Source organism: Schistocerca gregaria, chromosome 5 (genome assembly GCF_023897955.1).
Source record: "Schistocerca gregaria isolate iqSchGreg1 chromosome 5, iqSchGreg1.2, whole genome shotgun sequence".
NCBI lineage: Eukaryota > Metazoa > Arthropoda > Insecta > Orthoptera > Acrididae > Schistocerca > Schistocerca gregaria.
Window position 1 is genome coordinate 263,618,778 of NC_064924.1, and position 22,400 is coordinate 263,641,177.

Below are 22,400 nucleotides of genomic sequence, written 5' to 3' on the forward strand. Positions count from 1 at the left end.
TGCTGGCTTTCTCAAAAATATTTGAAAAGGTTGTGTTCAAGCATCTCCTTAAGCATCTGACTGCAGATAATATATTGTCCATGTCACGGTTTGGATTTCTTAAGGGTTCTGATATAGAGAAAACTATTTACACTTACAGCAAGAATGTTCTTAACTCAATAAATAATAAATCAGAGGCTATTGGCATTTTCTGTGGCCTGTCAATAGCCTTTGACTGAGTGAACCACACCACTCTCTTAAGTAAATTAGAATATTATGGTGTCACCGGTAGTGCTGCAAAATGGATTGAGGCTTATCTACTTAACAGGAAACAAAGGATGTCATTGTGAAATACCTGTGCAGTAAGCAGTCAGTCTTCATCTGATTGGGAATTAATTACATATGGCATTCCTCAAGGTTCCATCTTGAGTCCATTGCTTTTTATTGTGTACATTAATGACCCCTCATCTGTTACATTGACAGATGCTAAATTTGTTTTGTTTGCAGATGATACAAACATTGCAATAAGTAGCAAGTCAAGTATAGATTTAGAAATAACTGGGAATCAAATTTTCACTGACATTAATAAAATGGTTTAAAGCTAATCCACTGTCACTAAACTTTGAAAAGACCCACTATATATAGTTCAGAATCCATAAGAGATTTCCTTCCAGCACATGTATAACATATGAAGGCATGCAGAATGAAGAGGTTGACAGTTTTAAATTTCTGTGATTCCAACTTGATAATAAATCCAGTTGGGAAGAGCATACCGCAGAATTGCTTAAGTGCCTAAATAAGTCTGTATTTGCAGTGAGAATGCTGTCAGATGTAGGAGATAAAATATATAAAAAATTGCATACTTTACTTACTTTCATTCTATTATGTCATACGAGATCATATTTTGGGGTAACTCATCAAACCAAGCAAAAGGTTTTAGTGTGTAATAAGAATCATTTGTGGCATGAATTCAAGAACACCATGTAGAAACTTTTTCAAGGATGTTTGTATTCTGCTTCCCAGTATATTTATTCCTTAATGAAATTTGTTGCAAGTAATATACCTCTTTTTCCAACCAATAGCTCAATAATAGTACCAATACTAAGAATAAGAACAATCTATATAAGGAGTTAAACTCACTTAACTTGGTCCATAAAGGGGTCCAATATTCAGGAACACATATTTTCAATAAATTGCCAGCAGCCATTAAAAACTTGGTTCCAGATAAAGCATGATTCAAACAGAGTTTGAAAGACTTTTTGATAGGCAACTCCTTCTATTCTATAGATGAATCTTTTAACAGAGACTGTTAGGCCAGTTTAAGTAAAAATGTCTGTTAGATTTCAGTTTTGGAAGCACTTTGTCACAACAGTTAAGCTTAGGTATTTTGTTAAAAAATGGCTCTGAGCACTATGAGACTTAACATCTGAGGTCATCAGTCCCCTAGAACTTAGAACTACTTAAACCTAACTAACCTAAGGACATCACACACATCCATGCCCGAGACAGGATTCGAACCTGCGACCATAGCAATCGCGCAGTTCCGGACTGAAGCGCCTAGAACCGCTCGGTCACCGTGGCTGGCAGGTATTTTGTATATTATAAATTTATTAATAGTGCATAACAATGTTTCATTCTGACAGTATATTAGCTGTTACAGTTTACTGTGTTGTATTCACCTATTTTGACAATCTCTTGAGAAATGATCAGAGTAGTAAGTATTATATTCAAATGTTTTATTTTTTTATGTTATACTTATTGACATGTTTCACACAGATAAGAATCATCTCATTTTTTGGGTCTATGGAACTAAAATATAATCTACTTTAATGTTTTGTAATAAGAGGTCTGTCTAAATAGGATCCAAACATTGATTTTTCCGTGCAAAATAGAGATGATAGCATGGCGCCATTGTACACAGTGAAGGAAGAGACCTTTATATGCGTGCATTAATTTTGTCCCAGCCTTCCAGCATGTCAGTCACTGCCTGACAGTTGCTGAATGAGGTGCTACACAACATGTTCATCAAATTACCAACTCTCTTAAAATGACTGAACATGTTGAGCGAAGATACTGCATCAAATTTTGTCAAAAGCTTGGTGATTCTCAAAGCAAAACAATTCGTAAGATTCAGCAGGTGTGTGGAGAAGATGCAATAGGTGTAACACAAATTAAGGAGTGGTTCAACTAGTTCAAAAACAGCTACACATCAGTGAAAAGTCACCAGTATTCTGGCAGGCCCCAAACTGCTCGGAGTGCGGCTGTTATTGAGAGGGTGCAAAATTTGGTGATAGCAGATCATCATTTGACCTTGTGGGAGATTGCTCAAGAGGTTGGAGTGAGTAAAGATTAGGAACATGCAATTTTGCATGATGATTTGAACATGCACTAAGTGGCTGCAAAATTTGTGCCCAAGTTGTTGTCACCAGAACAAAAAGACCTCCATTTCAACGTTGCACAGGACCTTCTGGACACCACCACCACTGATCCTGGGTTTCTGAACACCATGATAACTGGAGATGAGTCATGGATTTACAGGTATGACCCAGAAACAAAAACAAAAAAAAGTTTGTCATTGGAATGGAAGCATCACGAGTCTCCAAGGCTGAAGAAACTGCACCACATGCAAAACAAAATCAGGTTGATACTGACTGTTTTCTTTTATGTCCATGGAATTGTGCAACATGGATATGCACTGGAAGTACAAACAGTGACAAAGGAGTACTATCAAGATGTTCTCTGGTGACTTTGTGATGCAGTTTGGCACAAAAGACCAGACATGTGGACAGCAAAAAACTGGAAACTGCATCACAACAATGCCCCTGCACATTCATCCCACTTGGTCCAAAATTTCTTGGCCAAACACGGAATTACAGCCATTTGCCAACCTCTCTCCTCTCTAGACATGGCTCCTTGTGACTTCTGGTTGCTTCCAAAATTAAAGATCCCACTGAAAGCATCCCATTTTGATAGTAGAGAAGATATAATGCAGAACACAATGATGGAGCTGAACACCATTACAAAAGAAGATTTCCAGAGGTGTTTCCAGCAGTGGAAGGATCAGTGGGCTAAGTGTGTGCAATTACAAGGGGCCAACTTTGAAGTGTATTAAGGTCCCAACCCCATCAGTTATTAGAAATATTTTTTCTGGCCAAAGGTCGAATACTTTTTAGACAGGCCTCGTAAATGTTGGTATGGTACCAAGTCAAATGTTACTCAGAAGCCACGAAATATTGCATCTGTATGATAACCTTGTCCATGGCTTTCTTGATGTCATGTAAGAAAACTGCAAGTTGTGTTTTGCAGGTCAATTTTTCAGAACCCGTACTACTTGTTAGCGTGGTGGAGTTAATTTTATTCCACATACTTTATTAAAATGTTTGAGCTCAGAATGTGTTCTAGTATTCTACAAGAGATATATGTCAATAAGACTGGACAGCACTTTTGCTGACCACTTCTGCTACTCTTCTTGTTGATGGGTATTTCCTGGGCTTTTTTCAAACCACTGGACACAGTATTTTGTTCAATGGATCTAAGGTACATTGTATGTAAAATAAGAGGAAATTCGGTTGCAAATCCTGTATAAAATCTAATAGGCATTCCATTGGAACCTGAAGCTTTGGTCAATTTTAAAAATTTCATCTGTTTCTCAATGTCACTGACACTAATATCTAGATCACTCATGTGCCAATGTGTCCACTCACACATTAACTGTAATCAGTGGAAATCAGAGTTTTTTCCAACCAACATTGAATATTTTTGACATGCTATTTTGAAGGACAGCACCAAACAGATGAAGCACCAAGTATCAACAATTGATAACCTCCATAAACTGTGGAAGCTGAAGTAACTTCAATTGCCGCACATGGTGGACAGACTTCCGTTGACGGCCCATCACATAGTAAAGGTCACCTGGCAAGCTCCCATACTCTGACAGGTGGCCAATATTGTATACAGTAGTTGGCATGAGCACCTGCCTGCCAAGGAGTCTCATCTGCTCTGCATCTATTTTCTCCTCTGTCATCAGCTGACAGTAGGTGACAGAACTCTCCTCCTTAGCACCACCTTGGATGACTCTGAGGGCTTGATCACTCTATTCCTGTGGACTTGTACCCATATTGTCTTACATCCTAGCCACTGGGGAATTGCCATATGACATCCACACCATTTCACCTGTCCGTCCCCAGTAGCTGAGTGGTCAGCATGACATAATGTCAATCCTAAGGGCCCACGTTCGATTCCCAGTTGGGTTGGAGATTTTCTCCACTCGGGACTGGGTGTTGTGTTGTCCTAATCATCATCTGGGCATATAGTTTCAGTTGATGGCCTGCATGGCCACTGACAACAGTGCGAGTGATGCACAGTCAGTGAAAATTCACCATTGACACCAGTAATATCACTCTCCTATTATCAGAGCCAGTTGCACCCACAGTAGAGTGCCAATCTTCCATGACACCCACCCACAGCCGACACTGGCAGATGGTCCACCTGCAAGCATCACTCTTTCCTGGGGCTGGACATGATGGGGGTGCCTTAGCTTCAGGAACTGTTGGGCACTGTCACTATCGAGATGTGGCTGCCAGTTGTGCTGGGTCCTCCACTAACGTTAGACAGCAGCCGCGTGGACACTGGCCTCCTACAGGAGCACTCATCAGCCCTCCCCCAGTTTCACTGCACCTGCTCCACACCACTGACGGCATGATGTCACTGTTCCCATGCATGGCACCCTATTATCAAGGCCACTTCTGGCCATGTGCCTCACTGAGTCAGAGGCAGCTGTCCAGTGGCACAACAGCAATGCCTCATCAGTTGTCATCAAGCTGAACATCACCAACATACAGCTGCTGTTCCACCATTGCTGCTGGTGCTGCCCCCAGTGCCACTGCTGCCACCATTGCCACACCACAGCCTCCTCTGCTACACCATTCTGTCTATGGTGCCACTCCTGTCTTCTCACCCTCTTGCATTTTCCCACTGATGATGGTGGCACCAGCTCCCCAAAGGGGGGTAGAGATGTGGAGCCTTGTTCATAAATGCTGTGATCATCACAATTGCAATTTGATGCCACCGGGGAGAAATTGAAATGAGAGTGCCTCTTTCATTTGCTGCCAGTGCCACCACTGGTTGAGTGGGGATGGTGGCACACCAGCAGCACACCCCACTCTCTCCTATATTGTTACCGCTCCATTGAGGTTCTGTCTGCCAAGTATGACTGTCCCATAATTTATTATGGTGAACTTGCCGGCTATTGGACTTGGCCTGACTGTTTTTACCATTGTGCCTGACATGTGTGCATAAACTCTGGTGCTTAGTCACTGCAATTGTATTTTCTGTATACTTGTTATTTGCAATAAAACTATAGATACCACACTTTTTGGCAATGAGGTTGGTCATTTTCTATGTGTGTTCCATAAGAACAATGGATTCAGCATTGATTCAGTTGTTGTAGTAGCAGTTGCAGGTGCTACTTGAACAGCATCAACAGCAGCTAGACTTGCTTTCTAAGTTGGTTACTTCTGGGGCATTCTCATTTTCTCAGATGTGTGATTTTTCAGTGCTTATTAACATGAGCAAACAGTACTGTGCTGACTCTCTGATACAAGACATCATTGCCACACAGTCTCAGACACTATTATGTTATGTATTTGGATTAAAGAACATGGACATATTGCTAAATTTAGGTTAATGGCTGACTGTGCTTTGTTCACATCATTTTAAGAGTTAATGGCTGACTGTGCTTTGTTTACATCATTTTAAGAAATAAAACTCATTCATCTTGCCAAAAGCCAAGCAGCACTTTTTTTTTTTCTTTTGGTGCAACTCTGGGTTCTTAATACAGAGCCCTGCCTCTTGGATGCACACAAGATTAATAAGCTGTTGAAATACACTGTCACTCACCGTGTGTGCACCAGGTTTGCTTAGTACACTTGTCCAGAACAAAAGTGTTTCTGACTTGCTTAAAATTCCTAAGTCCATTATCAGTTTGATCTCGTTTATGTTATCTGAGTAATCACACAGTCAAAAATGGTTCAAATGGCTCTGAGCACTATGGGACTCAACTTCTAAGGTCATCAGTCCCCTAGGACTTAGAACTACTTAAACCTAACTAACTTAAGGACATCACACACATCCATGCCTGAGGCAGGATTCAAACCTGCGACCATAGTGGTTGTGCGGTTCCAGACTTTAGTGCCTAGAACCGCTTGCCCACTCCAGCTGGCCCATTGGAAAACATTCACCCCTGAGACATAGTCACTACCAAGGGGTTGGGGACTATGTGGCCCTATTCTACCTCTCCTAGTGCATCTCTTGCTGTTGAGCAACTGTTGTGTATACATTCTAGGTGTAGTTGTAAATAAAGTCATGATATGTTATGTATTTGGATTAAAGGATGTGGAAATATTGCTAAATTTAATTTAATGGTTGATTGTACTGTATGTACATGTATGTCTTAAGAAATGAAATGGAGTGATCTTGCCAAAAGCTGAGAAGCCTCTCTAGATGCTCAATAAATCATGTAAGCTGCTGCAACATGCTGTCACTCACTGCACATATGTTACGTTTGCTTAGTGATCAGTCAGCATAAGAACATTTCTGACTCTCATCAAATTTCTAAGTACATTTTCAGTTTATTCTTGTTTATTGGTGTCATAATTTCTATCAGTCAATAAACTAGTAAACATCTTCCCACCATATCATTCTATTCATCATGTTTATAGAGGCCTCCAACCACATGCAAACAGATGTATGTGTTGATACCGATTTTAGAATTGATACTGGCAATGTTATATATTAGCAGTTATTCTATGGTCCTACAGTCTGTCATGATATTAAATTTGGCTTTGCCGTAACAATAGAGGACTGTTTACAATGAATATTGCTACTTGCTGCATAGCTGATGGTAATTTTCACTTTCTGTATCTACAAGTAGATAATTGGATAATTTCTTGGAGTAGCTGAGCAGGTATGTTATTTGCATTTGAAGTTTAACGATTTCCATTTTCTTGTTTTATAATTAGCGGAAGGTTGTTGAAAACCTTTGCACTAAAGCACAGAAACTTTCTCAGAACCTTACACAAGGAGGCAAAATCTGTAAGAAAATTATTTTTATTTCTGATGTTATAGTTACATGAATCACAGTTCATATGGAACTGATTTTTATCTCGATAACATACACAATTTAAATGTAATTTTAATACAAAGTGGGGTATGAATTTCATTTTATCTGAACAAGCTTCTACAAGATATGTGTTTATATACTCTATTGACTTTAACTTCACTGATAATTCCATAAAACAATAGGTGGAAAATGTATAATAATTGAGCCAGCACCCTGATCATAAAGACAATACAGTGAGGCATTCTTCAAGCAAAATATACTATGAGAACCATTGTTGTTTTCCTATGTGTTGGCTCTATTTTAGCTTATTGTCCAGCTATACTCTTTTAATGTGTGGCTATCAGTGTCAATTTATAGAATGAGGAGATCCTTCTCACTTGTCTGAAATTATATGAGTCCCTGTCAGATTAATACATTAACTGAAACTTCCTGGCAGATTAAAACTATGTGCCAGACTGAGACTCGAACTCGGGACCTTTGCCTTTCGCAAGCAAGTGCTCTACTAATGGAGCTACCCAAGCACAACTCACGACCTGTCCTCACAGATTCAATTTTGCCAGTACCTCATCTCCTACATTCCAAACTTCACAGAAGCTCTTCTAGCAGAATTGAAGCTGTGAGGACGGGTCGTGAGTTGTGCTTGGGTAGCTCCATTGGTAGAGCACATGCCTGCGAAAGGCAAAGGTCCAGAGTTTGATCCTCGGTCCAACACACAGTTTTAATCTGCCAGGAAGTTTCATATCAGTGCACACTCCACTGCAGAGTGAAAATCTCATTCTGGAAGATATTAATTGTTTTTGCAATAACCAGTTGTAGGACTGTCTAGATATAATTTTCTAAGCCATCTGTAGGTCATTAATAAACAACAGTTCCAGAAACATTTGTGTCTGCTTTCATCTAGGTAACAATGACAAGTAGGTAACGTAGAGGTTCTCTGTGAGTTTTTAGTCAGCCAACAGGGGCAAGTATAATAATGAAGTGTTCAAACTACAACATACTATTGAATTCACTAATAAAGTGAGTTCCTGGGCTTAGAAACAAACAATTTCATGCAGTTATTTCCACCCCCTCTGATATTTGGCTGCAAAGGCATTGGAGATGCAATGTGACTATTGATAAACATAAGTTTTTTATAATCTGTCTCTATAAAAGTTATTTCTAATGATAGTGTATACTTCCCTATGTTATTTTCCCCATGACCCAAAGATAGCAGAGGCCACAATTTAAGTATTTCCAAAAGTAATTGTTATCAGACAGTTAACATTCAACACAGTGACACCCTATGGGATCTTAACTATACATATTTTTAAATGAATTTTGAACATGTAACATTCATCATATATTATACAAAAGCCTTATGAACACTGATGCTGATATATGAATCCTACCACAAACTACTACCTTTTTTATTGTGACTTTCTGCCTGATATCTGCCCATAAAATACAGAATAATTCTGGTGAGTCACTATGCTCAAATCACACAACAAGATTGAGATGATGAGAAGTAAGACAAAAATGCATCATAGTTCATATACTGGAAAAATATCTACACCTTATGAACTTACCTTAAGTAATATCTTGCTGCAACAGAACAAACCTGTTGCCAGCCACATGAGTTCCCAACCACGTTCTTCACTCAAGTGGTTTTTATTGTCAGTCAGCTGTCGCATTATCTGACAGTAAATTTCATCCTTCAGAATATCCTAAAAAGAAAATTAGATGCATCACATACTTAAAAATAAAATGCAGAAATTATGATTGTAATTAAACAGCTGAAATCTGCATCACATGTAGTACAATATTTTATGCATTTCATCCTCTATTCTGCATGATACTATCCTCTGTCTAATACTTTATTCCCCTTATCGTCATAAAAGGTGGGTCCCTCTCATTCTGTGATCTGAGTGACTTATCCTGCCTTGTTAATCTTCCCCAGTCTACCACTCTCTCCACTCTAAAGAATGAAATAATATTAGTTCCAAAATCTAGGACAGTGCATGTATATTGGTAGTATTGATATTTATCCTGAAAGTCAGTACTGGCCATAAGTTCTGTCTTATAACTGAATGCTATCCATGCATTGATAACTTCATGTTGTAAATTCCTAATATAATGTACAACGAAATTATCACACTACATTATAAATAAGATATCTCAAACTCCTCTTGCACAAGAGGAGTCATGTGTCTTTAAAGACTGGTTTGATGCCACCCTTCATCTCTTTCTTTTTTGTAGTAATCTCTTCATATCTATATATTTATTACCCTAACATAATATGAACTACTCAGTAATCTGTTTTAAATATTTTAATATTTTTGTGACACCACAGCATTTCATCTCCAACATTCTTTCAATGCTGATTTAACTTTTCATGGAAATCTTATCACACACCCGCTAACCTCTCAACTTCTTTTGGTAAGTGTATTCAAACATTTTCTCACCATGTTAAACCTCCCATTTACACTTAATATCCTTCTGTAACATGACATTTTAATTGCTTCCAGTTCCCTCTTTTCCATTTATCCCAAAATCCATATTTCCCTTTCACAGATTTGTGTGCCTCATGTAGACTTGCAAAACATTTTTCTCAATATTTGTTTCCAGTATGCCTTTTGTTGAAGAAACTTTCTTTGAATCTGTCAACCTGCTTCTGAAATCCCACTTAACTTGACCATCTTTTCACAGGGTGTCTATGACCTGGGACAACCGAGAGATCCAGAAGAAACCCGGGAGTTTTTTCATCTGGGAGAAAACCGGGAAAAACCCAGGATTTTTTTTTTAATTCCAGAAATTTTTCATTGTTTTTGTTCTCAGTTAAATTTTTGTAATTTTGACTGGTAAGAACCAATACTCTAACAAAGGATATTACTGTATCCTGCTACTGCAGAATAATACTGCAGCAATAAAACATGAACAAGAGAAAAAACTAAAATAAAACTTAAATTGCAAAGGAAATGCGCCATATACAGCAACAAAACACAGTGCTCAAACAAGTGTCTACCAGCAGCAAAACATGTCAAAGGCTTTAGGAAGACTATGCAATGCTTCGTAACAACAAATTGCCTCTGATGAGCATGACGTCACAACTGTTAACAATTCATATGACTTTGAAACGTGTCCCTGTCAGTTTTTGAACATTATTGAACACATCCTAAGCTGATTTCTGAATGAATCATAAGTTGATTTGTGAATGTGTGCATAGTGTATGTGATGTCTCTGTCAGTGGAATCCTCATCCATCCTGCAGACAAAAGGGGCTATACGAGCTGAGCAGACTACAGCCAAACGAAAGAAAGCCAACCACTGTCTGATTATGCGGTTGATTGGGTTTTCAAATGATGAGCATTGTTATGATTACCAGTGAAATCCATAGATTCAGACTGCCAGGGTGCGAATAAACAACTAACAAGAACAACAGGTAAGAAAGATTACGTATTATCTTCTCGGTGTATCCAAGAAAATGAAATTTTGACAGAAAATTTTTGGCCAGATCGCTATAATAGCAAGACCAGTTGTACAGTCTCCAGCTAGCAGCCGCTTTAAGGTCTATTCTGGAAGTAGCGTGGAAAACGCGTTGTACGAACATATAACAATGCCTAACTGGAGAATAATCGCGGGATAACTAAAATGGTGATTCTGGCAGAGTTAGTGAAGTTAACCGACAAATAAGCTTTGACATTGGCAGGAATAAATACAGAATTAGTGATGACATCATTGTTTGTTAGAACAAGGAAGGAGAAGAAATGGTGACATCACTTGAATTATGGAAGAATATGACAATTCCAAATTTATATAAAAATTACGCACTACTACTTTTCGATCTCATGCTCGAGAAACTGGAGCGTATGAATGAAGAGTAAAACTATTTCCTAATACAAAGCTTTTTGCTTGTAGTAGGCCTAATAGGCATTTGATATTGGTACTTCGTGAATTATATTCTGCCGTGTTATAAAAAAGTCCATTTCTGCCAAAACAGTCTCGTTTATTTGGTGTGTGTTACAATTGCTGCAGTAATATAAAGACCTATTTTGTTTTATCTTGCAGACAGTAACAAAATACAGATAATCAGGTCGAGAAACCACACCAGGCTTGGGCCTGTTTGTAGTTATAGCTTTTTCAGTATTATATGACGACATTTCTATTTTTCATGTAGCAAAACGTTTGACAAACTTTATAAGGTAACAGATCATTTTGCAGAATGGAAAGCATGTCATGTAAAGCTCAGCAAGATTAGAGAGAAAAAAATTCTTGGAGCTAAGGATTCAAGAAATGTGTACTGTCCTGCTTGTCTCTTCTCTTTACTGGTTTTATGTATCCTATACTTAATTTTATGTCACACAAAGCAGCAAGTTGTTAGCTAATAGGGAATAAAGAGTGCAAATCTTCTGAAGAGTTTTTGTAAAATAAGAAAAAAGAGAGGCAGGATGCAAACCGGCTGACTGGAAGCAGAAGAGGCACCATAGGACATTTTAATTTCTACTGTCCTGAATATGGGTATAAAATATACACATTTCAATTCCACAGACCAAAATACAGTGACGTGAGCGATAGAAGAATGCTGTGTGAAGAGGTGTGGCGCTGCACTTTGGCACACTTAAGATCAAATAACATGTCTTACAATTCCTCGGACACGTATGTTTTGTGTATCAGACCCTTCAGAAAGATGTGCACTACAAAATGAACATATTTTTGAAAAGTCAATTTTTTAAGTTTTAGACGTCTTATATCAAACGCTCAAGCGACACCACCAGTTCGGAAATATCGTAGATACGGGTCTGATGCACAGAGCAGTCTGAGTTATAATGGGGAAGTGGGTTGTCTCCATGTGACCTGTGTTTACATTTAGTGACTTTGCTGTTTCCTCTTTGTCTACTGCACTGACGTCAAATGAAAACAAAATTGATTTGTTTGGCCGGGAGCTATCATTCACATAATTACGAAAGGCTAAAATATGTTATTAGTTTCAGCTTTTATTTTATTTTCACATTTCTGACAGTCCAGCATTAATTGCCATGCAGAACAATGAAGCTATTTTTATTGGCTTGCTGAAGAAATTTTCTTTTATGAATCTTTTCGATGAGACAGGCAATATATTTGAAACAAAGGGTTTAATTGCAAACTATGAGCTAGTTTCAACTGTCCGGTGCATTTCAAGTGTACGTTTTCATCTTCTAGCATGTATGGCATTATGCCATAACAAAGAACCAGACATGAGATAACAAAGTACTGGTACCCAAGGAAATTTACATCCTGAAACCACATTGAAAAGCTTAATATCAGGTTGATGCCTACTTCACTGGGAATCTGGGACTCATTTAAAAATCAGATTTTTGATGACAAGCCATTTAGAAGAATTTATAGCCCAGAAGATCACACTTTTATGTCGTCGTTAAAAAAATTACTGGCACATTTGTGTGATATATCTTAAAATGTAATATGTGCATAAAAGACCAACATTATATGTGAAAGCTTATCTTCTCTTCAGCATATTGGCCTTAGAGACTAATATTACATGTGAAAGCTTATATATAAAACAGAAAGAAACTTCCACATGGGAAAAATATATTAAAAACAAAGATTCCAAGACTTACCAAGCGGGAAAGCGCCGGCAGACAGGCACATGAACAAAACACACAAACACACACACAGAATTACGAGCTTTCGCAACTGGCAGTTGCTTCGTCAGGAAAGAGGGAAGGAGAGGGAAAAATGAAAGGATGTGGGTTTTAAGGGAGAGGGTAAGGAGTCATTCCAATCCCGGGAGCGGAAAGACTTCCCTTAGGGGAAAAAAAGGACAGGTGTACACTCGCACACACACACACACATATCCATCCGCACATACACAGACACAAGCAGACATGTCATATATATATATATATATATATATATATATATATATATATATATATATATATATATATATATGTGTGTGTGTGTGTGTGTGTGTGTGTATGTGTGGAAGTACATGTGTGTGTGCGCGAGTGTACACCTGTCCTTTTTTCCCCCTAAGGGAAGTCTTTCTGCTCCCGGGATTGGAATGACTCCTTACCCTCTCCTTAAAACCCACATCCTTTCATCTTTCCTTTTCATTCCCTCTTTCCTGACGAAGCAGCCGCCGATTACGAAAGCTCGAAATTCTGTGTGTGTGTTTTATTCGTTGTGCCTATCTACCGGCGCTTTCCTGCTTGGTAAGTCTTGGAATCTTTGTTTTTAATATCAATTTAAACCATTAACTTTCCCTGTTCATGTGTTCTTCGCACTACTTAACAGTGATGTTACTATTGGCTGGCTACACCATGTGTCTGAAGCTCTGAATATCCACTGTCATCGGCTGGCAAGATCACATGACATGAGCTATGACTGGCTTACAAATACACATTGCAATCTCAATTTCAGTGCTTTGGAAAATAACATGCGGTGTTTGGTGGAATTCAAATTTATACTTTTGTAATACGAAAATAGGCAGCGTACATGTTACTGCTCATCAATCATCTTTCCAAAAGATATTTTTTCCCCTGAGTTTCGTTTTCTAAAGCGCTGGGAAATTCTATGCCCATGTACAAAACCATAACCATTCAAAGGATTGATAAGTTATACAGTTCTGAGAGAAAATATACAGTTCTGAGAAAAAATATACTGTCAGTTAACAGGGGAAAACTATGTTTCACCCGGGAGAAAGAGTATTTTTAACCAGGAAATCCAGGAGAAATCTGGGAATTTTTTTTCCTTGTCTGTGTATACGCCCTGTTTCAATAATGAGGATATGAAATCAATATTTTATACTGCAAAATTTTTCCAAACTATATTATATAAGAAAACATCATAAGATAGAAGATGGATTAACACAGACAGTTAAAACAGTTGTTAAATTAGCTTTGCAAAATGTAGCTCATCATCATCCTGCTGTTTTAAAAATGAGTATCATGAAGCCAATGCAGAAAACAGGAAGTAATGAAGTTGTCTTTAACTACAGACCAGTATCATTAACCCCCACCTTCCGTAAGATAGTTGAAAGTATTATCTTGTCCCGGCTTAGTACTCACAAAAAATGAACCACTTATAGATTTCTTTACATAAGGGCTAAATGTGACCACAGCAGTTACATAGTTCTTCCATGAATTTCCCTGTCTGTTGGACCAAAGGATGCAAACTGCATGTATAGCCTCATGCCTGGCAAGTAGTTTGACACAGTAAGCCTAGGTTACTTCTAAAGAAGCTTAAGTCATAATATGGAGACTTCATCCATGCATCTTACATCAACATACTTTTTGAACTGTAAGCAATGCACTAAATTGATTTACAAATTTATGAAAAAATTATAAAATTTCACTCCACCAGTGAAACATTAATACAAGATATAACTAATGGCTCAATCCTTGGTACCTTTCTCACATATATTAATGACACTGGACAACCCATTAACTCCCACATTATAAGCTATGCAAATTATGCCTCAGTCATATTCTATGGTACAAAATAGCTTTGTTAACAGAATTAACAAAATACTTTAATGATCAGGGCCTCAAGGTAAAGGTCACCAAGTCTCAGTTATTGGCTGTTATTACCATACCAATGTAAAGAACACACCTATCATCTCAGCAACAGAAACTGGCAGCTGCAAATTTCTAGGTGTGTACACTGATGAAGTCTGTGGTGGACAAACTACATTAACTTTGCATGTCAAAAAGTCTGTGGTGGTGTATATCTCATTAGACACCTTGTAAAGACAGTTCCCAGTCAAACTTTAAAAATATTTTACTATGGAATGGTTTACCCCTTTCTTAACTGAATTGCATTGCTATACAGCTAATATCCACTTAAAAAGATTGTTGCAATCACGGAAATGAGTAATAAGACTTATACATGAGATAGGCCATACAGAATCTGTCATGAGGTGTTTGTGCAGCACAAATGCTTAACAATATATTCTCTATACGTATTTAAATTACATACATTTTTTGTAAATAAACAAACTGAAGTTATCTAGTGCAGTGACATACTTGAGCACAACAACAGAACAAAGTATAATTATTTTCGGATAAGAACAAAATTCAAAATGACAGGCAGAAACCCATACATCAATGGTTTGTGCTATGTCTCAGCTACTCATCAATGAATTGTACACCCATGTCCCTGGGTGGCTCAGCTTTGGTCATCATCTGCCTTCACCAGCAACAGGGCCTCCAAGGCAGACACCAATCTGTTCTCACTGCACATGTCTGAAAAATATTCCAGATAGCAACCAAACAGGATGACAGGTTGTCCCCCAGAATCTTCAGCAGGTGCCACCTCTTATGTGCCAGGCACTGTGTGTGCATCCATGGACACAGCACTGCTATTGTGGACACCTCAGCATGGCATGTGCTTGCAAGTAGGTAGCACAGTATTCATGCACATGACCATGTTTATAACAGCACACAACCACATAGAACAAACGCGGGCCTCATAAGCTGGCGATGCAATTTATGCTTAGCTGTAATCAGAAGATAACTCTATTTACACCTCTACTGGCCCTTAGCTAACAAACAAACACAAATTTTTGGGTGTAATTGTTGGTGAGCAACTGTCATGGAAAGACGGATACAGACTATGTTTGCAAGGAAATCAGTACAAATGTATATCTACAGAAAAGGGTCTCAGCCTTCCTGGACTGTCATAGCTTGAGACAAATATACTTTAGAGTGATACATCCAGTTCTTCAGTATAGTACTGAGATATTGGATGGGGCTACAGACTCCAAAAAAGATAGTAAGAATGGTAGCCAAGGTAAACAGGAGAGAGTCCTGTACAGAAATCTCCAGAAAATATAAAAGACTAACCATCTGCACTGTGTACATACTACAGATAATAATGTTTGTGAAACAAAATCCAAAATATAATGTAACAAACAGTAATGTACATAGGAATTCTGCATGTATTAGTTTCTCCATGTGCTATGTAACTTTGTTTAATCAACGAAAAAGCTGCTCCAGTTGGTCTATAGAACTTTATTAAGTCCACTGTCACCTATTTTGTTAAGCCATACATATTATAGATGTATAGGTGCATGTGACTGGAGCCAAAAGAAAACAAAGAATAGATTATGTTTATGTACAGACAAACTATAACACTTACAGTTGTGAAGTAATATCCAAAAGATATAAGAACAAATCAGGGAGATTTTAAATCTTGCTTGTCTAATGAGGTCATGATAGTACTGTCATCTCAACATTGTGTAATTTATTACATTATAACTGTTCTTTGGGTTTAAAGAGATTTGTTTTTTGATTTATTCTAATTTTCATGTTGTATAAGTAAGAGACTAAAAATAGCTTTTTAATAAAGGCACAACAAAATTGCTGTGAATGGGCATCCAAGTCAAGTCCACATTTATATTCTTAGTGTGGAAAAGTTAAATGACAGGGAACATGACACATACAAGCTGTCTAAACATACAGCCTATGCTAAAATCAAAGCTATACCAGGAACCTCTGCAGTTCCCAGCAGTCCAACTTTTGAGCGCAAAGAATATACATCTGCATTTGACTTCAATTCCCCTTCCACTACAACTATGTAAACCTTTATAAAAAATATTTTTAGCCTCTTAGTTATACAACATGCAAATTCAAATATTTCAAAACATAAATCGCTATAAACCCAAAGAATAATTATAATGTAATGATCAAACAATGGAAAATCCAGGATGGAATGTAACAGTTATGAGAAGGAAAGTTGCTACTCATCATATAGCTGAGATGCTGAGTCGCAGAAAGCCACAACAAAAAACTCTCTCACAACTAAAGCTTTCAGTCAATAAGGCCTTCTCAACACTAGACTCTCTCTCTCTCTCTCTCTCTCTCTCTCTCTCTCTCTCTCTCTCTCTCTCTCTCTCCCTCATGCAAATGCAACTCACACACATGACTGCAGTCTCAGGTAACTGAAACCAGTTTCAGTTTCACTTTCAGTTGCCTGAGACTGCAGTCGTGTGTGTGTGTGTGTGTGTGTGTGTGTGTGTGTGTACAGAGGCATCATAGGAAGCCAATTTTTAGGGAGGCTCATGCATTGACGAGCATTTGACTGATATTTTCTATTTGTGGATACAAAGGCAAGAATAGGTATGATGAAATGTATAGTGCAATATCAGCTATTTTGGAAAAGGTGCTGCTTCCCAGAGACTTATTAGTTGCTGTATATTTACTGTAGCTTGCTTAATACACTGGCACTTGTTAAGCAACAGTAGTTATCTATATGCTGCAAGACTGTAATTATATTTAAAATAAAAATCATTGAAACTTGCTGGCTGATTAAAACTGTGTGCCAAACTGGAATTCAAACCTGAAGTGTTTGCCCACTTTTACTTCTGCTAGTACCTCACCTCCTGCCTTCGAACATCGCAAAAGTTCTCCTGGGAAATTTGCAGCACTAGAATCTAGTTAACTGGCTCTATGAGAGGTTGGATGGGAGAATGCTAAAAAAAGTCTACAAAGCTGAAAATTACAAAAGAAAATGATATAATATGTTAGCATAAAATCTGTTTTGCTACCAAATCAGAAGAAAGCATCCTTAAGAATAATTAGAGACACAGAAACTTAGCTAATGTATTCAATCTAAAAGTACACCGAAAAGCCAAAAAAAGCAGTACATCCACCTAATATAGTGTAGTGCCCCCCATGAATGTGAAGAACTGTACTGCATGACTTGGCGGGCACTTGACTAATGTCTGAAGTAGTTGCAAGGCATGCACAATAATATTCATGTCTGGGGAGTTTGGTGGCCAGCAGAAGTGTTTAAACTCAAAAGAGTATTCCTGGAGCCACTCTGTAGTAATTCTGGACATGTGGGGTGTCACATTGTCCTGCTAGAATTACCCAAGTCCATTGGAATGCACAATGGACATGAATGTGTGCAGGTGATCAGTCAGGATGCTTACATATGTCTCATCTGTCAGAGTTGTATCTAGACATACCAGGGGTCCCATATCACTCCAACTGCATCTGTCAGAGTTATATCTAGACATACTAGGGGTCCCATATCACTCCAACTGCACATGCCCCACACCATTACAGAGCCTGCTGACATGCACGGTCAATGGATTCATGAGGTTGTCTCCATACCCATACATGTCCATCTGCTCAATGCAATTTAAAATGGGACTTGTCTGACCAGGCAACATGTTTCCAGTCACGAACAGTCCAATGTCGGTACTGATGGGCCCAGGCAAGGCGTAAAGCTTCATGTTGTGCAGTCATCCGTGGTACGCGGGTGGGCCTTCTTCTCTGAAAGCGCATATTGATGATGTTTTGTTGAATGGTTCACACACTGACACTTGTTGATGGCCTAGCATTGAAATCAGCAGCAATTTGTGGGAGGGTTGCACTTCTATCACGTTGAATGACTCTTCAGTCATCATTGGTCCCATTCTTGCAGGATCTTTTTCCGGCCACAGCGATGTCAGAGATTTGATGTTATACCAAATTCCTGATATTCACAGTACACTTGTGAAATGGTCATATGGGAAAATCCCCACTTCATCACTACCTCAGAGGTGCTGTGTCGTATTGCTCATGTTGCAACTATGATACCACATTCAAACTTACTTAAATATTGATAACCTGCCATTATAGCAGCAGTAACCAATCTAACAACTGCGCCAGAAACTTGTTGTCTTATATGGGTGTCGCCAACTGCAGCACTGTATTCTGCCTGTTTAAATATCTCTGTACGTGAATATGCATGCCTATACCAGTTTCTTTGGCACTTCAGTGTAAAACAACACTTTATTATTGGTAAATATATTCATCTTTCACTCTCAAAGATATGTAGATTTCAATTATTCACAATGTAAAATAATGCAATCACATTCTGAAATTATCAGAACATTCTATATGATAATTTTTCCTGCTCATAGATAGCCCTTATTGATGCCACATCTGGCAAAAGTCTCTAGAGAGTATTGCTACAACAGATGTTCCTGAATGAAATCAAAGGCAACAAGCCACACATAGCTTATTGGTCCATCACACTGAGACACAGCAGCACAGAGGTGTTGCTTGCTACACCTCTCTCTCTCTCTCTCTCTCTCTCTCTCTCTCTCTCTCTCTCTCTCTCTCACACACACACACACACACACACACACACAGGTGGATGCATTTGGTGTTTGTAAGAGTGTCTAATTAAACCAAAGAAAGAGTGGAACATTGAAAATTAGTAATAACTTTCCACAGCTGGATTATGCACCATCAATCAGTTACAGGTGATGATTTCCTATCCTCATTTTTGTTAACGCTTTTGTAACTATTTTGATTACTTGTATAAAATGGAACATAATCATGAACAAGCAGAGAGACATTGTTTTCACGTTTGGAAGTTCAGCTGATAACAAAGCTACAGAAGGCTTCAATGTAGTCCAATTGAGAACTATTAGGTTGGTGCATAAGTTCATAGTGTTTTTGTTTTTGATGTTGACATTCCAGTTGCTATGGGTTTATTCTTCAATTGTCATTTTTTATTTATAGTTCGCCGTTGCTATTTTAGTTCATACATTGCCATTTTATCATTTGGAGATAGTGAGTGGAGCTGTGGACACTAGAAAATTGAGTGCCAAGGGAAGAAATTGGAATATTTCTGACATATTCTTCTGTTTTGACTTCAGTAGAAGGATGACAGTAGCAGAGGTAGCCAGAAACATTTGCACCATGTATGAGAATAATTCCATTGGACAGAAAAACAAGGAAATGGTTTTCTCGATTTGAGGATTGTTTTGACATTAGGAATTCTCTGTTCTGTGGCGCATCTACCATGGAACACCAGTGGCCAAATGTCTGGCCACAATATTCAAACACCCATGGCTCTGCAGAGTAAGGTGAGAAAGCCAGCAGGGAGGCCAGCAGAGGGCAATTCCAGAGGTTGCACTGACACCACAATCATTACATGCATCTAGAATCGGTATGCTCAGATTGGCACTATGTTCTGCTACTGCAGCCCAGCTCTACAGCCAATCAAAATGAAGTAATCCTCTGTGAAGCAAGGATTTAAGCTCCCACTGAAGCAGCAGACAGCAGTGATATCACTGCCAAAAACTGATAATCACCACCAGAGTCACCGCCACCACAGCCGTCATTGTCCAGTCCACCATTCACCTCCGCTCTTCTGGCCAAGACATCACACTAACTAGAAACTACCAGCTAGGCAGGTATTGACTAGTACATCATTTTGGGGATTGTAATGAGGAAGTTTAATTTGAAATCACTTGTACTCATAAAAGAATGGAGCATTCACGATAACTGGACAAGTAGCATTTCAGAACTTAACTTTTATTGTTTCCGCTATATAGGGTAACAAGTGACTTCATTCTTGGCAGTGGCAAGAACAGACTTTTATGCCCTCTAGTAATTACAGAAGAAGTGTTTATTTGCTGTTTAATCTGGAAGACTCTCCAAGTACATTTAGGTTGTTTGTTCAAATCAACAGAAATTTGTGAAGAAACAATTCATCAATTCAGTCGAGTGTGTGTGTCCTGTGGTGGACATAAAACTCTACATTTAGAAAGACCTTAGGGGTTTGAGGAAATCTTGTAAACACATTAATCCACAATGATCCAAGTCAGCATATGCAAGGACTGGCAAATAGGATGAACTGTGATCAGTCCACCATCATGCGAAATTTACATTCAATGGGGAAGATTCAAAAATTGGGTGGAGTGTATGGGTACTGCATGCTCTAAGCCAAAATCAAATCTGTGGGTGGCCTTATGTGCATCTCTCCTTGCTTGTCATCAATTGACTCGTGCGAAACACCGGCCATTCCTATCCTGTATCGTTACTGGTGACAATAAATGATGTCTACATCCTAGCAAAGGAAAAGAAAGAAATTGATGAGTCCAAACAAAGCAGCAACTCCCCATACAAAGACCTCTAGACTGATAACAAACACTATACAGGAGTTGAGTTTGGAAGTCATTCCAGACCCACCTTATTCATCTAATCTAGCACTCTTAGATTTGCACCTTCCCCACTCTCCATCAAAGAACCTTCAAGGATCTTCGTATCTTCCCTTCTGGATGAAAATCTGTTCCAAACATAACTCAATGAGTTCTTCACCTTAGAACCACATCATTTTTACTGTTGTGGAATTGAAAAGTTACCCAAGTGATTGTAGAGTATTGTAAATAGTAAAGAAGAATATATTATTGATCACTAAAGTCTCCATTATGTGTATCTGTTATTATATTAAACTTATGGAAAAATGCTATGAATTTATGCTCCAAGCAAGTACTTACTCAGAATGCAACCCAAGGGACAAATTAATAATAAAAGCACATCTCACACACCCACGAATGCCAACTCTGGCAGCTCAGGCCAGAATGCAACTATCAAGTGAGATAGAAGCACCAATCTGGAGGGATCAAGAAAGGGATAGCAGTGTGTATGGGTGGGGGGAGAGAGGAGAGCAGTCTGAGAATGTGTGCGGGGACTAGAATGCCAACAGGTACAGGGTCAGGAGGCCATGGGACAGAGAGATGGGGAAAATGGAGCAAAAAAGGAAAGGATTCGAGAAAGATTGACTGGTGCTTTGGCAGTGGGTGGTAAACAAAGAGGGTTGGAGATGAGAATGGGAAGGAGGTGATAGGACAGAGTGGGTGGAAACTGTGGCGTGGAGGGTCTGAGGACAGTATGTTACCATAGTTTGAGACTGGGATAATTACGAGAGCAGAGAATGTGTTTTAAGGATAACTCCCATCTGTGAATTTCAGAAAACCTGCTGGTGGAGGGGAGGATCCATATGGCTTGAGTAGTGAAGCAGCCATTAAAATCAACCATGTTATGCTCAGCTGAACATTGTGCCACAGGGTAGTCTATTTTGTTCCTGGCCAACATAAAAAGCTGTGTAATGTTTGCAAAAGAGCTGATAAGTGACATAGCTGCATTCACAGGTGGCCCAGCCCCTGGTGAGGTTGAATAAACCTATGACAGGCATGGGATAGGAAGCGCTGGGTGGGTGGATTTGGCAGGTCTTGCACCTGGATCTTCTGCAGGGAAATGATGCTTGTGGCAAGGGGGTTGGATTGGAAGTGATGTAGGGATGAATTGGGATGTTGTGGAGGTTATGTGGGTGACAGAACACTTCTTTAGGAGGGGTGCGAAGGATCTCTGGTAGCATGTCCCTCATTTCAGGACATGGTGATAGGTAATTAAAGCCCTGGCGAAGGATGTGATTCAGTTGTTCCAGTCTGGGGTGATGAAGGGGGCACTCCTTCATGGCTAATTCTTGGGGGTGGTGGGTGGATTGGGAGTGTGAGGGGAAATGGCGCAGGAGATCTTTTA

At 38.9% G+C, this 22,400-nt stretch overlaps 1 protein-coding gene across 1 annotated transcript in view; it reads right to left on the reverse strand.

The window, feature by feature from the left end:
* LOC126272544 (myosin-VIIa-like) overlaps nt 1–22,400 on the reverse strand; it is a 332,006-nt gene that overhangs the window by 55,616 nt on the left and 253,990 nt on the right. The window contains exon 32 of the mRNA XM_049975462.1: nt 8,665–8,802. Coding sequence (XP_049831419.1) covers nt 8,665–8,802 — 138 coding nt within the window. The remainder of the gene's footprint in view (nt 1–8,664; nt 8,803–22,400) is intronic.